Genomic DNA, 24,291 nt, shown 5'->3' on the forward strand with positions numbered 1-24,291 from the left:
AAAACGCTGGGTCTGTAGAATTCACAGGTTGGCTTAAACTATGCTGGATGCTAGCTTAGTAGAATCGGGGTCTTATCAAACAGGTCAACCTAGTCTTCCTTAAAAGTATTACTGGTTGTATTTATACTAATTTTAACCTGTTCACAGCTTACGTTGGGATTCAGTTATTTCCTTAAAGCATGTTTGCAACTGCATATGTTGTAAAGTGGTACTTCAAATAGCGTTTTCATAATAATCTTTGTACAATTTTGTTGAAAGTTTTGTATTCTGTACATGGAAATTGCCCACATCCAAAGACAAGTGAAATATTTGCCTAATTTGTACATTTCGTAAGGGATCAATGTAAACTTTAATAATTGATGTAGCTAAATAAAATACAGCTTAAATCATTAAAAAAAGCAAAACCTTTCAATCCCTTTCCCCATGAAACTCTGGGGAATTAGCTCTGTGAGAGAAATAGGAGTTCCCCTAGCAACTTTCAGCACATTTACCAATGTCAGTTCCCATGATTCTTTGTGGGAGATCCACGACTGTTTAGTGGTGTAATAGCGTTTTAAATGCAGACCCTCCAAGCGTTCCTATTTTCCAGGGATTTACAGAAGCCGTCCCGGTTTCTGATTGGGTCCCTGAATGTCCCGCTTTCCCTTAGGACGTCCCTATTTTCACCACAGAAATGTTACAGGGTTGGAGTTATGCAACCCCCGAGACAAGGGGATAAGTAACTATGCAACCTTTAGAAGACATCTGAAGGCAGCCCTGTATATGGAAGTTATGTAATGTTTAATGCTTTATGTTTTTATATGGAACGCAGGTGGCGCTGTGGTGTAAAACCTCTGAGCCTAGGGCTTGCCAATCAGAAGGTCGGCGGTTCGAATCCCCGCGACGGGGTGAGCTCCTGTTGCTCAGTCCCAGCTTCTGCCAAACTAGCAGTTCAAAAGCACGTCAAAGTGCAAGTAGCTAATATGTACCGCTACAGCGGGGGGAAGGTAAACGGCGTTTCCGTGCGCTGCTCTGGTTTCACCAGAAGTGGCTTAGTCATGCTGGCCACATGACGCGGAAAAACTGTCTGCAGACAAACGTCGGCTCCCTCGGCCAGTAAAGCGAGATGAGCGCTGCAACCCCAGAGTCGTCCGTGACTGGACTTACGGTATAGGTTGGAAGCAGCCCAGAGTGGCTGGGACAACCTAGTCAAATGGATAGGGTATATTATTATTAAATAGGATCTTGCAGCAGACTTGCACCAGAGTGACAGGCCAAAAAATGGGACGTTCCGGGATCTAGTCAGAAGCAGGAATGGTTTCTGTAATTATGGGATGTCCCGCTTAAAACAGGATGGTTGAGCCATTTGCAATTCCGATATCAATATGGGTGCATTTGGGCTTAGCTGATTTTCCTTAGATACTCGGGGAATGGCAATCATTTTGTGAACCGTCCTGAGATCTACAATTGATGGGCAGTAAAATAATAATAATAATAATAATAATAATAATAATAATAATAATAATTCCTTCTTCTTCTTCTCCCTGGACTGCATGCTTCTCAGTTCCTAAACTGGAGAAAGAGGAACTTCAGGCTGAGCCCGATGATCGGCTATCATGAAGTGAGAAGTTTACGGCCTCAAAAGCAGGAAAGCATGTGTTCTGTGGTTGGTGGGCAGTCCTGCTGAAGACTTGAGCGCTGCAGAGCAGAAGCTCAGCTCAGACGCTGGACACTCCTGTCTTGGGAGGAAGGCGTAGGCAAGCCGGATTTAGCCAGTCGCTCTCGCCTTGCGTCTCCCTTGACCTTACCCATTGGGGAGGGAAGCTCTGCCACTCAACTGACCTGATCCCTCTCCCGTCTCCAGGATGAAGGTGTATATTTTGATAGCCCTCCTGGTTCTCCTGGCAGCGGAGGAAGCAGGTAAAGCGGGTGGGCTGGGAGAAATGGCCTTTCGCTCATCTGCAGCCTTTCCGCACGTAGGCATGAAAAGAGAAGTGAACGGAGATTGTAGGTTTGAGAAATCAGCGCCTTCCCTCGGTCCTATGGACATCAGAGGCGTGGGAGACGGTGGCAGGAGGGAGAGCCTTTTCTGTGGCTGCTCCCATATTGTGGAATTCCCTCCCAAGAGAGGTCAGTCCGGATCCCTCCTTGATATCCTTCGGCCGGCAGGTTCAGAGCGCCCTGTTCGGACAGGCTTTTGAAAATGAGGGGGCAGACAGTGCCGATGATTGCTGGGTCTCTGTCAGGGCAAACTGGACTTTAATTGCCGGACCTCTAAAATGCATCAGAATTGTGTTCTGGTGTATTTTAATTATTGCTTTTAACTTGTTTGTTTTTATTGCTTTGTATTCTACGTATAGAATACAGCTTGGGAGAAAGGAGGGATATAAGTACATTAATTTGACTAATAATAATAATAATAATTTGCAACAGCAATAGCAGCCACTAAGTTTGCCTCACTTTAAACCCACTGTGTGTTTACAACAACTTGTCTTCCATTACATTCCCCACCCCAGAAGTTCAGGGTGGCAGAAAGAATGGACCTCTTGTGTTATATTTTCACAACAACCCAGTGAGGTAGTTTAGGTAGAGAGAGAGAGAAAGTGGCTGATGGGGGTGGGGTGGGGTAGGATGTTTGAATCTCTTCCCCCACCCCCAAACTGCTAGGCCGCCACTATAACCAGTACCACCCTGCTAAAAATGCTGGTTCTGCTTTACAGCTGGGTTGCACGCTTGACTTGGTGGGTTAATCAACTAAAATTTCAAGTTGATTAAGTGATTGGGTCAGTTTTATGTGGTGGGAGTGTAAGACCACGCTTGGTTGTTGTTGCCACTCACATTCTCCCCCCATCCCTGGGTCAGGCAATTGGGGGGAGCCCTTAAATATGGCCTTTCTAAGTGGAAGTGCTAGATTTGTACCTTAAATGGTATGTGAAAAGGCATTTGAATTGGATTTTTAGTAACATGCAACTGTTTATATTTTGACCAATTAAAAAATGGGATCCTGATCCACTTAATAATTCTTTAATCTGTGAGGCTGCAATGCTGCATATCCACTTACATGAGTGTAAACAAGACCCTCCAAGTGTCCCTATTTTCCAGGGACATCCTTGATTTGGAGAAGCCGTCCCGGTTTCTGATTTGATCCCAGAATAATAATAATAATAATAATAATAATAATAATAATAATAATAATAATAATTTATTATTTATACCCCGCCCATCTGGCCGGGTTCCCCCAGCCACTCTGGGTGGCTTCCAACAAAATATTAAAATACAGAATGTCCTACTTTCCCTTGTTGTTGTTTAGTCGTTTAGTCGTGTCCGACTCTTCGTGACCCCATGGACCATATCATGCCAGGCACTCATGTCTTGCACTGCCTCCCGCAGTTTGGTCAAACTCATGTTCGTAGCTTCGAGAACACTGTCCAACCATCTCGTCCTCTGTCGTCCCCTTCTCCTAGTGCCCTCAATCTTTCCCAACATCAGGGTCTTTTCCAAGGATTCTTCTCTTCTCATGAGGTGGCCAAAGTATTGGAGCCTCAGCTTCACGATCTGTCCTTCCAGTGAGCACTCAGGGCTGATTTCCTTCAGAATGGATAGGTTTGATCTTCTTGCAGTCCATGGGACTCTCAAGAGTCTCCTCCAATGCCACCCTTCATGGATCAATGCCTTGTGGTGGCGAAGGGGCTTGAATAACTCAGAGAAGCTATGAGCTATGCTGTGCAGGGCCACCCAAGATGGACAGATCATAGTGGAGAGTTTTGTCTAAACGTGATCCACCTGGAGAAGGAACTGGCAAGCCACTCCAGTATCCCTGCCAAGAAAACTCCATGGACAAAGACAACAGGCATACTTTCCCTTAGGATGTCCCTATTTTCACTGAAAAAATGTTGGAGGGTATGGAGATATCTGACCCCCCCCCCCCCGCCGCCGCCGCCACCGCCACCGCCGCCAAGCCGTCTGAAGGCAATCCTGTATAGGGAAGTTTTTTAAATGTTTAATGCCTTATTAAGTTTTTTATATGTTGGAAGCTGCACAGAATGACTGGGGCAACCCTATAAGATGTGGGGAACATAAATAGTAAAATTATAATTATGGAATGGGATGTCCCTATTTTCATTGGAGAAATGTTGGAGGGCATGGTAAACGCGATTGAACTCAGTGGCACACACCTCTGAGTAACATTAGATGAATCCAACTCAGTTCTACTCAGGGTGGGCACATGGAAATTAATGAACCTAAGTTAGCCATGCCATTTAATTTCCATGGGTCTACTCTGAGTAGCTAGCATTGGACAGAAGCCAATCTATAGGATTGCAGAGGTGATAGCACATGTTCAGTAACACTACAAGTTTGGCCCTGTTTAATGAAAACTAATGTTGTGCCAACCTGTTTAATCCTTTTGAGGTACCTGTATATCTAGTCAATTGCTAGATTGCATCATTGTGCTAAGATAAAGAATCTGTTTCTGCCATGCACAAAAAGAGGGAGGTTTATTTTGGGAGGGGTGCCTCTGAAAGGCTAACAGTTTTTACAGTACGGTAAACCTACTTGTATTAGAGGCCAGTTGATCTAGGGTGCGAAACTTTCTGTCACAATAACTCAGATAGCATGCAGGTTTGATCCCTGGCATATCCTGGTTAGGCCTGGGAAACACTTTGTGCCCGAAACCCTGGAGAGAGGCTGCCAGTCAGTGTAGGCAATGCTGAACTAGATGGACGAATGGCCTGACTCGCTGGAAAGCAGCTTCCTGTGTTTCTAACGATAATTCTCTTTGCCAGGATGTTAGAACACTCCAGTTTTGTGTTTCCTCTAACGGAGTAGCATGGCTGGCCATCTGCGATCTACGGATTTTCTGTTTCTAACCCTTGTGTGTTCACATGATTAGCCCACAGGGCTTTTGCAAAATAGCTTTCGGGGGGGGGGAGGGGAGGAAATGACCATGGGGTAAAAGTTTAATAACACTAAGGAAAAGCAACCAAACCAGCCAGGCTCCTGCACTTTTGTAGCCTTTCTGAAGATGCCACTGTCTTCCTTTGCCCCTACTTAAAAGCCAGGAGAGTTGGTGATATTTCCCGGACACAGCCAGGGTCCTCCGTCCTCCAGTCTTGAGAGGCTGCATCTGTCAATGCAAGGCATCAGGTTTTATTATTTTGTCACCAAAGGTGACAAATTTGAGCTCTTATCCCCCCCCCCCGCAAATACTTTTCTAATTTCTTTTTTTAAAGTATTTTTATTGATTTTCTAAACATTGTATAGAAAAACGACAAAAGACAAAAAGAAGAATACAAAAATGAACAACTAAAAGCTTAGAAGAAAAGAAAAGAAAAAAAGTACATCAAAACTCACATTTGGGGAGCTGTGTTCTTATACCTTAAACAATATAATACCCCCTTAACCAAATTTTGCTCCCCTGTAATTCCTTTACGCTGTTGACTTCCTCCTTCCCCCCCTTCCACGTTTCTATTTATAACTAGTATGGCGCACTCTAATTCATTCCTCCATTCTTCATTCTAATTCACTTATACACTACTATTCCAAACCTTTTTTTTTAGACACAAACATTAATTAAAAAGTCTCCTTAGAATTATAAAAGAATACTTTTCTAATTTCATTTTATTCAGTACTGTGCATGAGACAGAAAGAGCAACTAGAACGACAGGTGAAAATTTAAAGATGAAAAGCAAAACTAAAAACAGGCATGGAGAGGACGTACAGTAGAGGTCAGCAACCTTTTTCAGCTGTGGGCACTGGGCCGGTTCACTGTCCCTCAGAACATGTGGTGGGCTGGACTATATTTTGAAGGGGGGGGGAATGAACGAATTCCTATGCCCCACAAATAACCCAGAGATGCGTATATATATATAAAAATGTAAAGGGCCCATGTTTGGGACTTTCCACTTTTCTCGGAAACCGCTTGACCGATTGTGTTCAAATTTGGACACAGCGTCCAGTACCAATACGCGAGTGCCAACATAACCTTAGATTCCACACATGCCAAACCTTTGGCAGGTAAAAATGGAATTTTCTCAAAAAACAAACAAACACCGTAGCGCCCTCCGCTGGACAACAAGGGAACAGACACCATATCCTTTTGCAGCTAGAAAACCTTCGCCCTCTATTGGCGGCTACACTGGTACTGCAGCTAGAAAACCTTCCCTCTCCACAGCACCTCGGTTCGCCTTTACAGACTAGGCTGGACTAGGCTGAATGGAGGTGGGGACTCGCATGGGTGGGTGTTGGGGGGAGGAGGGGACAGAATAGGTCATGGGTCAGGACAGGGTGGGGGAAATCACGGGTGAGCTGGGTGGGGTGGGGTGGGGAGACGGGATACGTCATGGATCGGGACAGGGTGGGGGCAAACACAGGGATGAGCCACAGCAACGTGTGGCCGGGCAGCTAGTTTTAAATATAAGCACACCTTCTATTCATGTAAAAACACGCTGATTCCCGGACCGTCCACGGGCCAGATTGAGAAGGCGATTGGTACGGATCTGGCCCCCGGGCCTTAGGTTGCCTACCCCTGACATACAGCCTCTAAACTTGAAAGGAGAACATGGGTCTCTTATGGGAAAGCAAAACTGATCCCCTTATCAAGGGTTACTATCGGGCACAACCATCGTTTGCTCAAACCAGATGACAGGCAGGAGTTTCGATTCTTAAAAGGGGCATCCCACCCCTTGTTTGTTTCTGCCTCTCTGCAGCTTTCAGACTTCTCACGGCAGGATCACAGGGATGTGGCTCAGTGGTAGAATATTTGTGTTGCAGGTGGAAGGTCCCAAATTCAATCCCCAACATCTCCAGGAAGGATAGGGGGAAACCCCTGTCCGGAAACCCCCGAGAGCTGCTGCCAGTCAGTGTAGACAATACTGAGCTAGGTGGGTCAATGGTCTGGCTCGGTAGAAGACAGCTTCCTGTGCAGCACCAGGCTAAAGGCACAGTCTGTAATATTGTAGCTCAGCGATAGATCATGTGCTTTGTGTACAAAAGGGCCCAGGAGCAATCCCTGGCATCGTCTCCAGGTAGGAATAGGAAAGGCAGGACCCTGGGGAACAGCTGTCAAACAGCACAGGTAGACAATGCTCAGCAAGAGCTCAGCAATAGCATAGAGCAGCTCCACAACAGGGATGGGCAATTATGTCAATTTAGCTTTCACTCAGTTTCTCCTTTTCCCAGTCTTCAGTTCTCCATCAGCTTGTGAATATATATATATATATATATATATATATAACGTGCACTGCCCTCATGTATGCATTTTTGTGTGTCGTTTTGCCTACATACACATTTTTGCAAAGCCGCATTTTTGTAAGTTGCTTTTAGTAACACGTGCATTTAATGCACACAATTTACCCTATTAATAGAAAAAAACAAAATTGTAGAGCTGGAAGGGACCTTGAGGGCCATCTAGTCCTACCCCCTGCCATGCAGGAATCTCAACACACGGACCCCCATCTGTGCATTTTTTGTACACATGACTTGGCTGGAGAACAGCATTTCAAAAATGTGATCGAGTGCAAATTTCACATGGTGGTTGTGTTTCGGCTCGTGTATTGTTTCAGAAGGAGCAAATCTGGTGAGTCTGAAATGCAAATTGAGGTCAATTCCCACCCCTTGTCTGAAGTAATGCAATTATTTATTTATTTTTGAAAATGTATGTTTTATTCATTTTTATGTAACAAATAAGAACCGAGAACAGAATGCACATAAACAGAACAGAAAATAGAAGTATGGGATCCAAAATATCCCAAAGATTTTCAAAGAATGTAAATACAGTAACACAAGGCAAAAACTGTGAGAGCCAAATACTGAAATTATCATCTCTCCAGAGCTGGCCATGTGCGTGAAGTTGTTTCCTTGCTTTTATCAGAACTATTTTATTCTATATACTATTACCTTTTATTCAATATTAATATATTGAATAAAAGGTAAGCAATCAGTAAGAAAAGGATCCTTGTCTGACCTCCCCTGAACCGTTTTAGTCACATCAGTTCATTTTTCTGACAATGAAATTGTCCAAATTCTGCTGTACCCATTACCTTTCAGCTTTCACCATTTAAAGGCTTAATACAGTGCTGCAAAGGCAGATTAAGCAAGTGCTTAGGGCACCAGCAAGCAGGGGCATGCAAACATATATATATATATATATATATATATATATATATATATATATATAGAATTTGACATTTGATTAATGGAAAAAAGAGCTGAATTTTGCAATCGGAAAATCTAGAAACTATCCGTTTTTATTTTCAGCATACAACTTAGTAAAGTACAACTTAGTAAAGTATCATTTCAAAAAATAAATTGTTTTATTTTGAATTACGTATGGGCGGCCCATCGTAATATTTTCAGTGCTTTGGGTCTCTAACGGCCTCAATCCAGCCTTGTCTTAATACAGTTATTTCTGAAGCTTCTAAAAATCACCATCTTGTGTGCTGTCCAAAACTGGTTCAGGAAAAGACAGAGCGGCTTGCCCACATCTCTAGCAGAAGTATCCAAAATAGATATACTGTGCGTACAAATTGCCCTGAAAAGTGTTGGTGGTCTCAGATCACGGGAGCTGCAAAGCCTCTCTGCTCTCCCCCCCCCCGCCCCGCCCTCCACACTTTACATTTGTGTCCTATCAGTGGTATGAGATCTGCTGCTACTGCTACCTGTGGTTTAGAAAAGTGTTTGCTAATCTGATGCTTTTTTATCACCACAAAAAACCGATAGCAGCTAATTTATGTGCTCAGCTCTTTATCCCTTCTTTGGGTCCCTGGAACAAATACTTACAGAAAAAGTTATTTGTTATTAGCATGCACACACACATTATACTAATAGACTTTAAAAACTTGATCCTTTGTACAAGTACAGCGGTACCTTGGTTCTCAAACTTAATCCGTTCCAAAAACCAAAGCGTTCCAAAACCAAGCCGCGCTTTCCCATAGAAAGTAATGCAAAATGGGTTAATCCGTTACAGACTTTTAAAAACAACCCTTAAAACAGCAATTTAACATGAATTTTACTATCTAACGAGACCATTGAGCCATAAAAAGCAATAAACAATGTACTGCAGTCACACAATCAATCAATGAATTGGGTTCCACACAGTCACAAAAAGAAAACGGAAAAAGCCTGCAAAAACAAAAATGCAAAATAAATAGCAAAAACAGACAGACCTCAGTGTAACACTCAAAACAGAAGTGTGGCACTCAAATCGGAAGCGTAACACTCAAAACAGAGCACGTTCGGCTTCCAAAAAACGTTTGCAAACTGGAACAGCGTTTCCGTGTGCTGCTCTGGTTCGCCAGAAGCGGCTTAGTCATGCTGGCCACATGACCTGGAAGCTGTATGTGGCTCCCTTGGCCAGTAACGTGAGATGAGCGCCGCAACCCCAGAGTGGGTCACGACTGGACCTAATGGTCAGGGATCCCTTTACCTTTACCTTTACAGTAGACGCTCAGGTTGCGAACGTGATCCATGCGGGAGGCATGTTCTCAACCCACAGCATTCGCAACCCGCACCTGCGCATGCGCGGGTCTTGATTCGGGGCTTCTGTGCATGTGCAAAGCACGATTTAGCGGTTCTGCGCATGCATGCGCGCCGATGCAAGCTGAAAAGATGCAAGCTGAAGCATCTGTAACCTGAGGTATGACTGTCTTTCAATAGGTGTAGGAAAATGAGAGTACCCCTAAACATTTTTTAGAAAAAAAAGCACTTATGATTTTATTTATACAGTATCTCACTCATCCGGCCAAGTTGCCCCAGCCACTCTGGGCAGCTTCCAACACACACAAAATTAATAATAATAAAACATTAAACATTAATAGTAATCAGATCCTATGTAAAAAGTTACAATAACTTTAAAATAAACAACTTATACAAAATAAAGCAATATGCAATAATGCATCAGAATCCAATAGTAAACATTAACATCAGCAAATAATAATTAGGCAGTTTACTTTACACTTATTACAATAAAGAATTACTCATCTATAATCAATAAAAATAGCAGCAAATCACAATACATAAAATACCACAAATCATACAAAACGATGTAAAAGGGTTAAATTAAGAAACAAATACACACAAATTATAACATTATTTAAAACTAGCTGACTGGGCCATGCGTTGCTGTGGGTTTTTGTGTTAAATGGACCTTTTTCTGTAAAATGGACCTTCAGAGTCTCCCTTTAGAGTCCCCTCACCTGCCCTGTCCCAATCCTGACTCCCCTACTGTAAGTTTCAAAAATAAGACTCCCCCACCCACGCGTGTTCCTGAAAATGTCCCCACCCCCCACTGCTTTGGCTGACTCAGGGTCCTACCTCCCCCCCATGGCTATCTGCCCCCCCTTTGTTGTGCCGCATCCCTGTGCGCCTCCTCCCCTGTTGCTGTGCCTCATCCCTGTGATTCCCCCCACCCAGTGAAAGGCCCATACAGTGGTATCTCGATGCGGTGCGATCTGCCTTTCTATTGGATGCTGCTGGAGTTTTCAGAGCTTCTGGTGATGACGTCTAATTTGGGTGCCACCTTTTTGTGTTTAATCATTATTTTAGGTGTGAAAGTTGTGGTTTTTTGGATTTTTTAAAATGCCAGATCCCTCCCTGATGGGCATGGAACGTTGTGGCCAAATTTCTTACATTACGGTTCAGCAGTTATGGAGAAAGGCTGTGACCTCCGCGTGCGCACCGCCTACATTTTTATATATATAGACAAAACAAAACAACTCTCAGCACCCTCCACAAACCATAGCTCCCAGAATCCTTTGAGGAAAACCATGACTTTTTAAAGGGGGTATGATTCTGCTTTAAATGTAAGGTGTGAATGGGGTCTAGATGGGCCTTTGGCCTGATCCAGAAGGGAGCTGTCCTGATGTTCCAACACTAAGAACAAATCTAGTATGCGCAGGCTGGTGGCGCAGTTTTGAATAAGTCACAAAATGTGCCTTGTTTCCCTGCAGAGGCGCTGAGGGAACCTCGGTTGTGCTACGTCTTGGATGGGATCCTGTTTGTCTATGGTATAATCCTCACGTTCCTGTACTGCCGGCTGAAGGTTAGTCTCTCTCTTTTTTTTAATGGCTCTCTGAGATGCATATGTCTTGATCCTAATGCGAGGGACGGGTGATCTAAAAGTTAAATGACGTACGCATTTAGCTCATAGCTGTCAAGTTCGCCGTTTTTTTAAGGGAAATTCCCTTATGCTGAATAGGCGTCCTCGCGAGAAAAGGGGAAACTGGACAGCTAACTGAAGGAAATTTGTCACAGGAGTGGTTTTTTTCACCAGGGAGAAGTTCATTTATGTATTTATTCACAAACAAATGTATGAATGAGCCACAAAAGATCCTCTCCTGTGCATCACTGAAAAAGAAGGCAGCGATTTCCATTCCATTTGTATATGTAGCTAACTTATAGGCATAATGCAATTAAAAATAATAATACTGTAATTTAAATAAGGGGGGAAAGATGCCATACCATTGGGAGTTGTGCTTTGTGCCTGCTTAGTTGCTGACTTGTTGCTGGGCATCTTCAAGGCCCCATCCTGCTCTCCCCTCTTGGGGTTCTCTGGCCCCCATTTGCACTATACATTTAAAACAGTGCCATACCACTTTAACCAGAATGGTTTAAAACGGTACAATACTACTTTAAATGTCTCTTCCCACTGGCCTCAGTCTCTTCCCACTGGCCAAACAAATGTGGATTGTAAGCTCCTGGAGGGCAGGGACCTTGATGTGAATAATATATAAGTAAATGAATATTGCTTCATGAACATATAATTTAATGAGTTGCTGCCATTTAAATGTTGCCTATCTGGCTGTATTTATTTATTTTAATAATAATAATAATAATAATAAATCCCACCCTTCCTTGGTGGAGCTAGAGCAGCATACATTGTTTTTCCTTCCTTCCCGTTTTATCCTCACTAGAACGCTGTGATATACGCAAGACCGTGGCCACATCTGCACCAGACATTGAAAGAAGCTCTTTAAACTGCCATGGCTTCCTCCAAAGAATCCTGGGGAAACGTTATTTGCTATGGGAGCTTATAGTTGTTACAATACACACACACACACACACACACACACACACACACACACACCCTTCCCCAAACCGAGCTACAATTCCCAGAGTTCCCTGTGAGGAGGGGTTGATTGTTAAACCACTTTGGGAATTATAGCTCTGAGAGTGGAATAGAGGTTCTCCTCACAACCCTCGACAGCCTTGATAAACTATAGTTCCCAGGATTCTCTGGGGGAAGCCAGGACTGTTTAAAGTGATCGGATACTGACTTTAAATGAATAGTGCAGATGAGGCATGAGTGCGCATGTGTGTGAGAGAATGAGTGAATGAGAATGAGTCCAAGGTCACCCTCAAACTTCATGGCTTGAGTGGGCATTTGAACCTGGGTCTCTGCAGTTTAAATCTGCTGCTCTAACCACTGCAATTGACACAAGATAATATAACCAATGCAACTATTTGTAAACAAACAATAAAGGTCCCTAAAAATGGACATCCCTAAAAATGGCAAGGGTAGGTTTTATCTCAAACAATTGCTAACACAGTAAATAAAGATTCTACCTGTGATACCGTATATCAGTGGTTCAGTGCTCAGACGTTGTTCCGGTAATCAGACGTTTCGTTGCTAAAGAGCTTAGTCATCAAGCTTTGTAGTAAATAATATACAGTCATACCTCGGATTAAGTACGCTTCGGTTTGAGTACTTTCAGTTTAAGTACTCTGCGGACCCATCTGGAACGGATTAATCCATTTTCCATTACTTTCAATAGGAAAGTTTGTTTCAGGTTAAGTACGCTTCAGGTTAAGTACAGATTCCGGAACCAATTGTGTACTTAATCCGAGGTACCACTGTATACGTACAAGACCTAAGGTGCTCCAACTCCAACTAATACGTACAAGAACAATCTAGGAGTTGGAGCAACCAGAGGATGTACAAGAGAAGACAGTATGCAAACAACTTAAAGCAGGGGCACAGTGGTACCTCTGGTTACGAACTGAATTCGTTCTGGAGGTCCGTCCTTAACCTGAAATTGTTCTTAGCCTGAGGTGCCACTTTAGCTAATGGGGCCTCCCGCTGCTGCCACACGATTTCTGTTCTCATCCTGAAGCAAAGTTCTTAATGCGAGGTACTATTTCTGGGTTAGCGGAATCTGTAGCCATAGCCTGGCGTCCATGGGGTCACGAAGAGTCGGACACGACTAAACAACAACAACAACAGCGGAATCTGTAACCTGAAGCGTCTGTACCTGAGGTACCACTGTATATCCTGTCCCCATTTGCATGTTTCCATCTGGAGGAGCATAGAAAGAGGACGATGTCCTTCAGTTTGTTAAACTGCAGACTGTCTCTCCACAGGTTGCTCCATAGTCAGTGAATGGCCTGTCTGTGACACTCAGGGATTAGAAAGAAACGAGAGAGGCATTTGCTGTGTGGAGTTGTGCCTGTTGTTACTTTAAGTTTATAAATGACTTATTTGACTGTGTTTATATTTTTTCACTCACTCCTTAGATCCAACAACGAAGGAAATCGAAGCTTCCCCCTACTTCTGACTATGAGGTGCCTCCTTGCTCCTTTCACTTAAATAATAATTAGCATTTATATGGCATTTGCAGCGTGTCAGGCTAAGGATGGGCTGATAGGCTGGAAGCAGACAGGCTTGGTCTCCCAACCATTCTCAGCACCCGTACCAAACTCCAGTTCCTGGCATTTATTAATGAGGGCCTAAGACTTGTGGGGCGCAGGTGGCTCTGTGGGTTAAACCACAGAGCCTAGGGCTTGCCGATCAGAAGGTCGGTGGTTCGAATCCCCATGACGGGGTGAGCTCCCGTTGCTCGGTCCCAGCTCCTGCCAACCTAGCAGTTCGAAAGCACGTCAAAGTGCAAGTAGATAAATAGATACCGCTCTGGCGGGAAGGTAAACGGCGTTTCCATGCGCTGCTCTGGTTTTGCCAGAAGCGGCTTAGTGATGCTGGCCACATGACCTGGAAGCTGTACGCCAGCTCCCTCAGCCAGTAAAGTGAGATGAGCTCCGCAACCCCAGAGTTGTCCACGACTGGACCTAATGGTCAGGGGTCCCTTTACCTTTACCTTTAAGACCTGTTAATGAAACTGTAGGCAGAAATTCAACTGGAGGTGTTTTTCTTAGCACAGGAATGGAGCAATGGAGACAACAGCACCTGTTGAGTTGCTGCCTGCTAAAGACATAAGAGTTGTTCATGTGCACCATAGAAAAATGAAGGGCGAGGGGTAGACAAAGGAGACAGTGCTTTGTTTACAGAAGTTATTGTGGCTTTTGCACCCTCTCTGCTTCGAATAGAGATTTAGCGCATTCATGCTTTGGACCTTGCTTTTGTCTTTTCTTCTGCTTTTATTTCATCCCTTCTGAAAGAAAGAGCAGAGTCGGTGGGTGGGCACTCTCCCTTTAAAGCACATTCGAGGGATATTCCCCCCTCAAAGAATTCTGGGCACTGTAGTTTGCTAAGAGTTTTTGGGAATTGTAACTCTGTGAAGGGTAAACGACAGCACCCAGAATCCTTTGAGGGAAAGAATGAGCTTTAAAGGCTTGGTGTTTACACAGCCTGGTGAAGATGCAGAGTAGGGAAAGGGAAAGGGAAGGGGGTGCGTTATATTGTTTTGCTTTCTGTTCCTCGGAAATCTCATGCCATTCTTTGTCTTCCTCTTTTGCAGAAAGTGGAAGGAATCTATACCGTAAGTGTCTGCCAAAGGTTTTATGGGGCAGGTCTGGGATAGGAACACAGGAAGCTGCCTTCAATCTTAGCGAGACCGCTGCTCCATCTAGCTCATGATTGCCAACACTGACTGGCAGAGGCTGTCCAGGGATTCAGGCATAAGAACGAGGCAAGAGCCTGGCTGCGGGATCAGGCCAATGGCTTATCTAGTGCAATGCAATGTGCTGTTCTCACAGTGGCCGACCAGATGCCTGAGGGATCCCCCATACCCAGCAAGTGTCCCGGAAAAACCGGAACATCCCATTTTCCCCCAGCGAGAGCATGGTGGTTATTTTGAGATCTCACCCTGAAAAAAATAGCTTTTGGGGTGGGCCACAATATTGCATGGTGCTGTTGTGTGAGAGCACAGTTTTTCCCCAAAACACGTATTTTCAGCTCCGTAATCTTGCACGGGTCACGTGACTTGGGCGGGAAGACAGCCGGGAAGACGCACATAGAACTCAGTATGTTGGAGGGTGTGAGGGACAAGGGATATAGGGAAGTCCCTCCCATCTTAAGTTCCAGCCCATCCCCAAGCGCTGGGGAGAGCAGGGAGAGCTCTGCCTCCAGCGGAGAATCAGGAAGTGGTGTCCGAGGCTCAGGCAAGGTTGCGGAGCCCATCACCCAGGTGGGACAGGAAAGGGGGATCCCAGGGGGAAGGCCAATTCCCCCAACTCCGGAATTGCGCCAAAAACGTAGGGGGAAGAGGTTGGGTCTCCCAAAGCTGCTTTGCTGGAAGAAAACGCGCCAATCTCCATTCGGAGGTACTGACACCTCACCGTAAACATGTATATAGATCGCTCTGAGCACTGTAAATAATCAGCACTTAATAAAAGTCTAAAAAGACTATGCCGCGATGAGTCGTTACTCTAGAGTAGCCACATCAGCACCTTTGACAGAGGGGATGGGGTCCCAAGCTCAACAGCAACTCTCAGCCCTTGGGATTCCCAGAAATTGGTATTCAGAAGTATTACTGCCTCCAGTATTGGATGAAGTCCATAGCCATTGATAGTCTAATCATCCATAAATTTGCCTAATCCTGTAAAGACATAAGCAGAATCTGCTGGATCAGGCCAAAGCCCCTCTAGTCCAGCATCCTGTTCTCACAGGCCCAGTTGGCTATCCCTGTGTTGTTGTTTTAATAATAATAATAATAATAATAATAATAATAATAATTTATTTATACCCTCTGGGCGGCTTCCAACAGAAAAATAAAACACAGTAATCTATTAAACATTAAAAGCCTCCCTGAACAGGGCTGCCTTCAGATGTCTTCTGAAAGTCTGGTAGTTGTTTTCCTCTTTGACATCTGTTGGGAGGGCGTTCCACAGGGCAGGTGCCACTACCGAGAAGGCCCTTAGCCTAGTTCCCTGCAACTTGGCTTCTCGCAACGAGGGAACCGCCAGAAGGCCCTCGGTGCTGGACCTCAGTGTCCGGGCAGAATGATGGAGGTGGAGACGCTCCTTCAGGTATACTGGACCGAGGCCATTTAGGGCTTTAAAGGTCAGCACCAACACTTTGAATTGTGCTCGGAAACGTACTGGGAGCCAATGTAGATCTTTCAAGACTGGTGTTATGTGGTCTTGGCAGCCGCTCCCAGTCACCAGTCTAGCTGCCGCATTCTGGATTAGTTGTAGTTTCCGAGTCACCTTCAAGGGTAGCCCCACGTAGAGCGCATTGCAGTAGTCCAAGCGGGAGATAACTAGAGCATGCACCACTCTTGCTAGACAGTCTGCAGGCAGGTAGGGTCTCAGCCTGCGTACTAGATGGAGCCTGATAGACAGCTGCCCTGGACACAGAATTGACCTGCGCCTCCATGGACAGCTGTGAGTCCAAAATGACTCCCAGGCTGCACACCTGGTCCTTCAGGGGCACAGTTACCCCATTCAGAACCAGGGAATCCTCCACACCTGCCCGCCTCCTGTCCCCCACGAACAGTACTTCTATCCTGTCAGGATTCAACCTCAATCTGTTAGCCACCATCCATTTTAGTTTTAGTGCTTAAAGTAGTGAACAAGCTTCAAAAGCGGATAAAACCAAGTATAAATGGCAGCTGGTTATAAATATAGCCGTGTTTTTTTCACTACTGTTGGAAGACTTGTAATCTATTTATCATGCTATCAATCTTGTTGCCAACCAGGAGAGAGAGAGAGAGAGAGAGAGTGTGTGTGTGTGTGCGTGTGTGTGTGTGTGTTTTCAATCAGTTAATGCAGGCATGTCAAACCTGCGGCCCTCCAGATGTTTTGGACTACAATTCCCATCTTCCCCAACCACTGGTCCTGCTAGCTAGGGATCATGGGAGTTGTAGGCCAAAACATCTGGAGGGCCGCAGGTTTGACATGCCTGAGTTAATGTCTGTTTTACTGAACAACAGAATGATCACAGGAAAGAAGCAATATGCTTTTTGTACTGTGGAGGAAGTTTTCAGTTCAGATTCGCCTCGACAGGGAGGTGGGGCCTTTGAATGACGAAAGTTAGGGGATGGCATAATTGTCCCTCTCTAAAATTCGGGGTGCTGGTGATGGAAAGGCCGCCTCCGCTCAGGCGGTATCCACACCGTACATTTAAAGCACCACAATAGCCCATCCTCGTGAAATTTCACATGCCTTTTAGTGTGAATTTTGCCTAACTTAGGCATGTTTGCTTTCCCTGACCCATCTCTCTCTTTCTCTTTATTTACAGGGCCTTGGCGCTCAGGATCCCGGAACTTATCAAACTCTTGAGCTCCCTAAAATTGACCCAAAGGCGGAGTCCCCTGCGGAAGCAGTATCCTTGGTGGGATAGCAACGCTCTCTTGTGGAGACCCCTCCTCAACACCTGAATTTGCGCACCTAAATTTTGACGCCAGAAGAAGGAATGTCTCTGCTGTACCTGCATGGAATATGCCACCTTGCCGGCACATCGCCTAAAGTGATTTTGATGGTGCAGTACAGTAGACCAAGAAGGGCCCTGCAGATGTTGCTGGACTACAACTCCCATCATCCCTGATCATTGGCCACGCTGGCTGGGGATGATGGGAGGTGGAGTCCTACAGCTCATGGCTGACCACAGATTCCCCAACCTACCACAGATCTTGCCTGTTGTATTAGCAACCCTTACGTTTGCTGATCTCATTTGACGTCTTCCACGGCGGGACAGCTTGAGGGTGAGCAAGAAAGAAGTGCCAGCTTTTATTAATCTGTATTTTTTTAAAAAATAATAATAATAGTTGTGGCTCTTTTCTCCTGCTGTTTTTAAATAACATGTCCATAGCTTGTTTGGAAAATCATGTCAATAGCTTAGCAAGGTGGGTGCAATCCAGATTCCTGGCTGGGAGTTAGGGATGGACAGATTTGTCAGTTTTGGTTCTCCAAGTTCCTCTTCTTCCCAGTCTTCATTTCTCCACATTTCCACAACACTGGGGAGGAGCCGTGGCTCATAGAGCTGGGAACACCTCCTGTATTAAATCCTGAACAGCTGTGGCCAATCAGCGTGGACAATACTGGGCTAGATGGACCGATGGTCTCACTTGGTACATTTCCTTTGTTCCTAATTTGCAGATTATTGTTCTTTAAAATCATCAGCATCTGAGTACAGAATTCTCCTAACATATTTATTAGCTTTGACTAATATAGATATTTTTGCAACAAATTTCCCCTAACATTATGCATTTTTGTATGTTATTTTCACTAAATAGATACATTTTTAAACGAATACTTTGCCGTTGTGTATGCCTCTTTGGCAGAAAGGGGGGGGAAAGACATTTCAGTGCGTAAAACGCTCTCATTTCACCCTGATCGGGCAACTCCTGGACTCTTCTGGGACCTTGCTGCAGCCTGCAGATATAGTAACAGGGTCTTCAACCCCCTGTGACCCCAGACCACTACACCTCTGGTTCATAGCTGCCAAGTTTTCCCTTTTCTCGCGAGGAAGCCTATTCAGCATAAGGGAATTTCCCTTAAAAAAGGGAGAACTTGGCAGCTATGCTCTGGTTTGCAGGAAGGCTATATGGCAAAGTGCATTCCTCCTGGTTTGCTTGTGTTTACTTATATTCCCATTAGCCAATTGTTCATCACACACTTTTAAATGTACTTTCCAATCACTTTCCATGTCATCAAAACTCTGCCTCTGTGGGTGGTTTTTAGGGTTGCCAGACTCAATAGAGGACAGGACTTCTGTGCCTTGAATTGCCCTGCTCTCTTTTGAGTCTGGAAACCTTAAAGAGAAACCAGCAGACCCTTTGTTTAATTTCCAAGCAAAGGGTCTGCTGGTTTCTCTTTAAGGTTTCCAGACACAAAAGAGAGCAGGGCAATTAAAGGCACAGGAGTCCTGTCTTCTATTGAGTCTGGCAACCCTAGTGGTTTTTTTAAAATAAAAAAAGTAGTATATTTGCACTTCAATTAAACCTACCTACCTGTCCAGTTTGTGCCTGAATCCTTCTGACAAAATACTGACAGTCTGCAGACGACCTACGGATCATTACAACCAAGAAACTCCGCCTTCTAAGCCTGTTTTAAAAGTTGCTGATTTGATTATGTTGGAGACTACTATCTCTGCACTCATCTGTTTCACTAGATTGCTCTGTATACATATGATTTTTATTATATGCTGCAAGTAGCCCTGGAAATGCTAAATAAATAAATGTAATAAAACATAAATGTGTTCACTGTCTCTCTCTGTTTCTCTGTTCCACAGCTGTCCAACACCCCCTGCCCCAACACAAAAATATTGAAGGGATAGTAATCATAAATTTTGCAACATGCATATTTGTGGGTTTCAGTTGGAGTTTGTTCATTTATTTATTTTATTGCATTTATATTCCGCCTTTTCCTCCAAGGAGCTCAAAGTGGCATGCATGTTTCTCTCCCTCTCCCTTTTACCTTCACAACAACCCTGTGAGGTAGATTAGTCTGTGAGACAGTGACTGGCCCAAGGTCACCAGTGAGCTTCTTGGCTGAGCGGGAATTCGAACCTTGGTCTCCCAGGACTTAATCCAGCACTCTAACCACTACACCACACTGGTAGAATGCCTGGTGCAAGCAAAGTTTGCCATGTAGTATTATTTATGCAGAAGCGAATTGAATTCTGGTAGTGCCTTCCTGATCGGTCCACAGTAACCATCGTGTTAATTAGGTTTCCTACCGGTAGAACTTGATCATATGTTACTTCCTGGCCATTAAGGCTGACTATGGTTTTATTTGAATTATGGTGCTGGAAGAGACTCTTGAGAGTCCCACGGACTGCAAGAAGATCAAACCTATCCATTCTGAAGGAAATCAGCCCTGAGTGCTCACTGGAAGGAAAGATCCTGAAGCTGAGGCTCGAAATACTTTGGCCACCTCATGAGAAGAGAAGACTCCCTGGAAAAGACTCTGATGTTGGGAAAGATTGAGGGCACTAGGAGAAGGGGACGACAGAGGACAAGATGGTTGGACAGTGTTCTCGAAGCTACGAACATGAGTTTGACCAAACTGCGGGAGGCAGTGAAAGACAGGAGTGCCTGGCGTGCTCTGGTCCATGGGGTCACAAAGAGTTGGACACGACTAAACAACAACATTGTTTTATAAGTAGTGGTGGTTTGAAAGAAGATTAGACAATTTAATGGAGGGAAAGGCTACCAATGGCTACTACGGTAGCTGCAATGACTATGTAATGCTTCTGAATACAAGTTGCTGGAACTAGTGTTCTTCAACTCTGGGTCCCTAGATAGCGTTGAATTACAACTCTCATCATCTCCAGACCTGCTTAGCCAATGTTAGGGATGATCGGAGTTGTAGCCGAAGGTTGAAGAACACTGTTAACTAAATGAAAAATTGCCTGCAGCCGTGTGTCGAAAGGCCTCCACCGAGCAATAATTTCTATGACAGCTGCTAAGCCTGTGGTTCATTTACTGCAGGCTGCATTTGTCAAATTTCACAGAAACTGACCACAGCCTTTGGTAGCCTGCAGGTGGTGGTTTGCTTTCAAAAGCCCTGAAGCAACAGTAAACAATATCGAGGTAATGCTGGCTCTCTAAATGGGTCGGAATTCGTAGCTTTGCTGCCATCTCCGTTTCGTTGAATTTTCCATCTGTAGGAGACCCCAACGCACTGAGAGACAGTGTGGTGTAGTTGTTAAGACTGTTGGACTAGGTCCTGGGAGGCAAGAGTTCAAATCCCCACTCAGCCACGAAGCTCATTGGGTGGCCTTGGGCCAGTCACACACACTCCCGGCCTTAACCTGCTCAACAGGTTTATTGTGAGGATAAGATGGAGAGAGTAGGAAAGGTGGGGTATGAATGCAATAATAAATGGTAAAACATGTCCTTATCTCCTGACAAGAACTGGTACAAGCAGTCATCTCAGATGCAAGAGAGGAAGAAGGGAAAAGCCGTCCCAGTTTTTTAATCGATCCCAGAATGCCCTGCTTTTCCTTAGGACGCCCCTATTTTCATCCAATAAATGTTGGAGGGTAATAATAATAATTTATTATTTATACCCCGCCCATCTGGTTGGGTTTCCCCAGCCACTCTGGGCGGCTTCCAACAGAAATATTAGAATACACTAATTTCTTAAAGATTAAAAGCTTCCCTAAACAGGACTGCCTTCAGATGTCCTCTAAAAGTCTGGTAGTTATTTTTCTTTTTGACATCTGGTGGGAGGACGTTCCACAGGGTGGGTGCCACTACCGAGAAAGCCCTCTGCCTGGTTCCCTGCAACTTGGCATCTCGCAACGAGGGAACCGCCAGAAGGCCCTCAGTGCTGGACCTCAGTGTCTGGGCAGAGCGATGGAGGTGGAGACGCTCCTTCAGGTATACTGGACCGAGGCCGTTTAGGGCTTTAAAGGTCAGCACCAACACTTTGAATTGTGCTCGGAAACGTACTGGGAGCCAATGCAGGGTATGGATTTATGCAACCCCAGAGCCAAGGAAATAAATAGCACTGCAACCTTTAGAAGGCAGCCCCGTATAGGGAAGTTTTTAAAAAAATGCTTAATGTTTTATTATGTTTTTATATATGTCGGAAGCCGCCCACAGTGGCTGGGGCAACCCATAATGCATGGTGCAGAGGGGGCCCTGTCAGGCAGAGGCGTGAAAGGAGATTGAAAAAGGCGAGGTTCATTTCATCTTGAATTTATCAGACATAAAGTTCCGCACAATCTGTGGCTTATACACACGCTCCCTGGCCTGGCCGTGATAAAGAACATGGACAGGAAGAGCAGAAGCGAGGGGTTTGTGTGTCTGTGTGAGGAGATGTGACTGAAAGTGAGTCATTTCCTTGGCTTCATGTAGCTCAAGTTTATTTTAGTGTTGCTTCCTAACCGACAAGGAAACAAGCGACAACCTCCAGCCTGGTCCTATGACTTCAGGATTGCAGGCAGCAGCTACAGACAGGCAAGCATTATAAAAGAGATTTCGAAATGAATACAGAAGCATCCCTTCCCACGATGGACACATTTATTTTTTTATAATTTTTTCCCCATCCATCTTTCGACATTGATCAAGCTACTTTTGTGGGAGTAAATATTATTATATTTATATCTCAGATATCTTCAAAGGAGGTGGCACACATGGCTCTGCCTCTCCCCATTTTTATCCATAGGACAACCGTGTGAGCAGTGTTAGAAACTGAGATATGAAAGCTAGGAGTTAAATGGCACCTTTAACCTAGGTTATGGGCACAGCAACGGTGCACTTTTTAAATAACAAGAATACAAAGCTGGAAAAAAATTGAACTGCAGCTAAAATATTATGTTCATTTCCCACATGGTCTACTCTAGTCCTTTCTGTGCCCACCCCCATATATTTTTAAGAGGGTCTCTTCTCCAGTCTTCAGAGAGTAGCTGGAAGTGGGGAGGCAGAAAAAGGTCCTCCTTTCCTTCCACTCTGCAGTTTTAATCTGAAATATTAGGCTCAGTACTGCGCCCAGAGCTCAGAAACTGCTCGCGCTAATGAAATTCCCCGTCGCAAAATGCGCCTAGAACAATGGGAGTTTTGAATGCTGGCTGTGAGGTAGGTTATGGGTGAAAGAAGATGACTGGGCCAAGGTCAAACAGTGAGCTTCATGTGGGTAAATGGAGATGGTTGTTTCAAGAAAAAAAAGGGTATGTATAAGGAGAATTCCCCAGATGCCTAGCAGTTGGAAACTGTTCGCGAGATCTGGTGGAATGGCTTCTGCTAGGTGACCATGAAGGAAGATCAGCTGGAACCGCCCTGCTTTGTTTCAGCCTGCAATATTCCTCACTGTATACTGGAAGTGGTTGCGACAGCCCGGCAAAGTAGGCCAGTGACAATATTATAGGTTAAATCAGGCCTGCTCTCCATCAATTGTCACCTAGGAGCAGCCAGACTGCCTTCATGGAGGAGATGGGAAGCAGGGCTCACCCCATTAGCTCTGCTGAAAAAGCATCTCCATCAGGCACTTCCTATCCTTCAAATGTGTCGTCTGATCATTATAACAGCTGTTTAAGAATTGGTGCCTATCTTTGATTTTCCCCTCTTCCCTCCCTGTCCCTTTCTGCTCGTGCGTCTTCTTCTTCTTCTTCTTCTTCTTCTTCTTCTTCTTCTTCTTCTTCTTCTTCTTCTTCTTCTTCTTCTTCTTCTTCTTCTCCTCCTCCTCCTCCTCCTTCTCCTCCTCCTCCTCCTCCTCCTCCTCCTTCTATTAAAAGCCAAGCTATAATCAATAAACAACATCCTGACATAGTTCTCCGGTTTCTCTAGATGACTTGTTGCAAGATGAAAGGCGGTAGCTATCGCATCATCTGTGGACCTATTTCTTCTATAGGCAAACTGATGTTTATCAAAGTCCGGCGGAAAGCAAGTTCTAAGGTGCTGAAGGACCAGTCTTTCGAAGCATTTAATCACTACAGATGTTAATGCAATAGGTCCGTAGTCATTCAGGCAAGGTAATTGCCATTTTCTTTGGAACTGGGACAATAGTAGCTGCTTTTAACATGATGGAACACAAGCCGTTTGCAGGGAGATGTTAAAAATCTTTGTCAGGACCCCTGCTACTTGATCAGCACAATTTTTGACCACTATCCCCAGCACCCCATCTGAGGCAGCCAATTTACTGGGATTCACTGCCTTCAATGCAGCTTTCACTTGATGATCATATAGAATGAGTGGCTAAGCGTTTGAAGGCTGGCAGGCAGGGGCTAAAGTGTTCAATCTTTTACCCTCATAGTGAGCAAAGAAAGATGTTCAGCTCCTCTGCCAATGGAATCATCAGCCTTAACCATGTTCCTCGTATTGCCCTTGTAGTCGGTTAGGTGCTGCAGTCCTTGGCACACTTGTTTCATGTTGTTATTGGCTAAATAATTTTCCACCTAATTTCTAAATAATTAGAAACAGCATGAACCCTGAATAATGACTGGCAATAATTAGCTGCCTCATATCTCTTGGAGCTCACGGTACTTAAGGTCAAAAGGAGACATTTCCACCAGAATTCGTTTCTTACAAATTGACTTCTATAGACAAGTTCCCACTTCCATACAGGGGAAGGAGCAGGGGACCATACGTATACATATAGGGCGGGGTATAAATAAAAATTTATTATTATTATTATTATTATTATTATTATTATTATTATTATTATATACATATACATACGGTATACATATACATA

General features: G+C 44.5%; 1 protein-coding gene across 1 annotated transcript; it reads left to right on the plus strand.

Annotated features, from left to right (window-relative positions):
• The first annotated feature begins 1,490 nt into the window (after nucleotides 1–1,490).
• FCER1G (Fc epsilon receptor Ig) lies at nucleotides 1,491–18,918 on the plus strand. The gene is made up of 5 exons (XM_035098366.2): nucleotides 1,491–1,899; nucleotides 10,926–11,017; nucleotides 13,489–13,536; nucleotides 14,667–14,687; nucleotides 17,390–18,918. Exons 1-5 carry the CDS (start codon nucleotides 1,845–1,847, stop codon nucleotides 17,489–17,491), a joined length of 318 nt encoding a protein of 105 aa, XP_034954257.2. The 5' UTR covers nucleotides 1,491–1,844; the 3' UTR covers nucleotides 17,492–18,918.
• Nucleotides 18,919–24,291: the final 5,373 nt, after the last annotated feature.

Source organism: Zootoca vivipara, chromosome 17 (assembly GCF_963506605.1).
Source record: "Zootoca vivipara chromosome 17, rZooViv1.1, whole genome shotgun sequence".
In the NCBI taxonomy this organism is placed as follows: domain Eukaryota; kingdom Metazoa; phylum Chordata; class Lepidosauria; order Squamata; family Lacertidae; genus Zootoca; species Zootoca vivipara.

What these genes read in the sequence shown, in the direction of transcription:
- FCER1G (XM_035098366.2), top strand. Translation starts at nt 1,845, where the DNA reads ATGAAGGTGTATATTTTGATAGCCCTCCTGGTTCTCCTGGCAGCGGAG. An exon ending in CCTGGCAGCGGAGGAAGCAG is followed by an intron (nt 1,900 to 10,925) that starts GTAAAGCGGGTG and finishes GTTTCCCTGCAG; the next exon opens with AGGCGCTGAGGGAACCTCGG. An exon ending in TCCTGTACTGCCGGCTGAAG is followed by an intron (nt 11,018 to 13,488) that starts GTTAGTCTCTCT and finishes CTCACTCCTTAG; the next exon opens with ATCCAACAACGAAGGAAATC.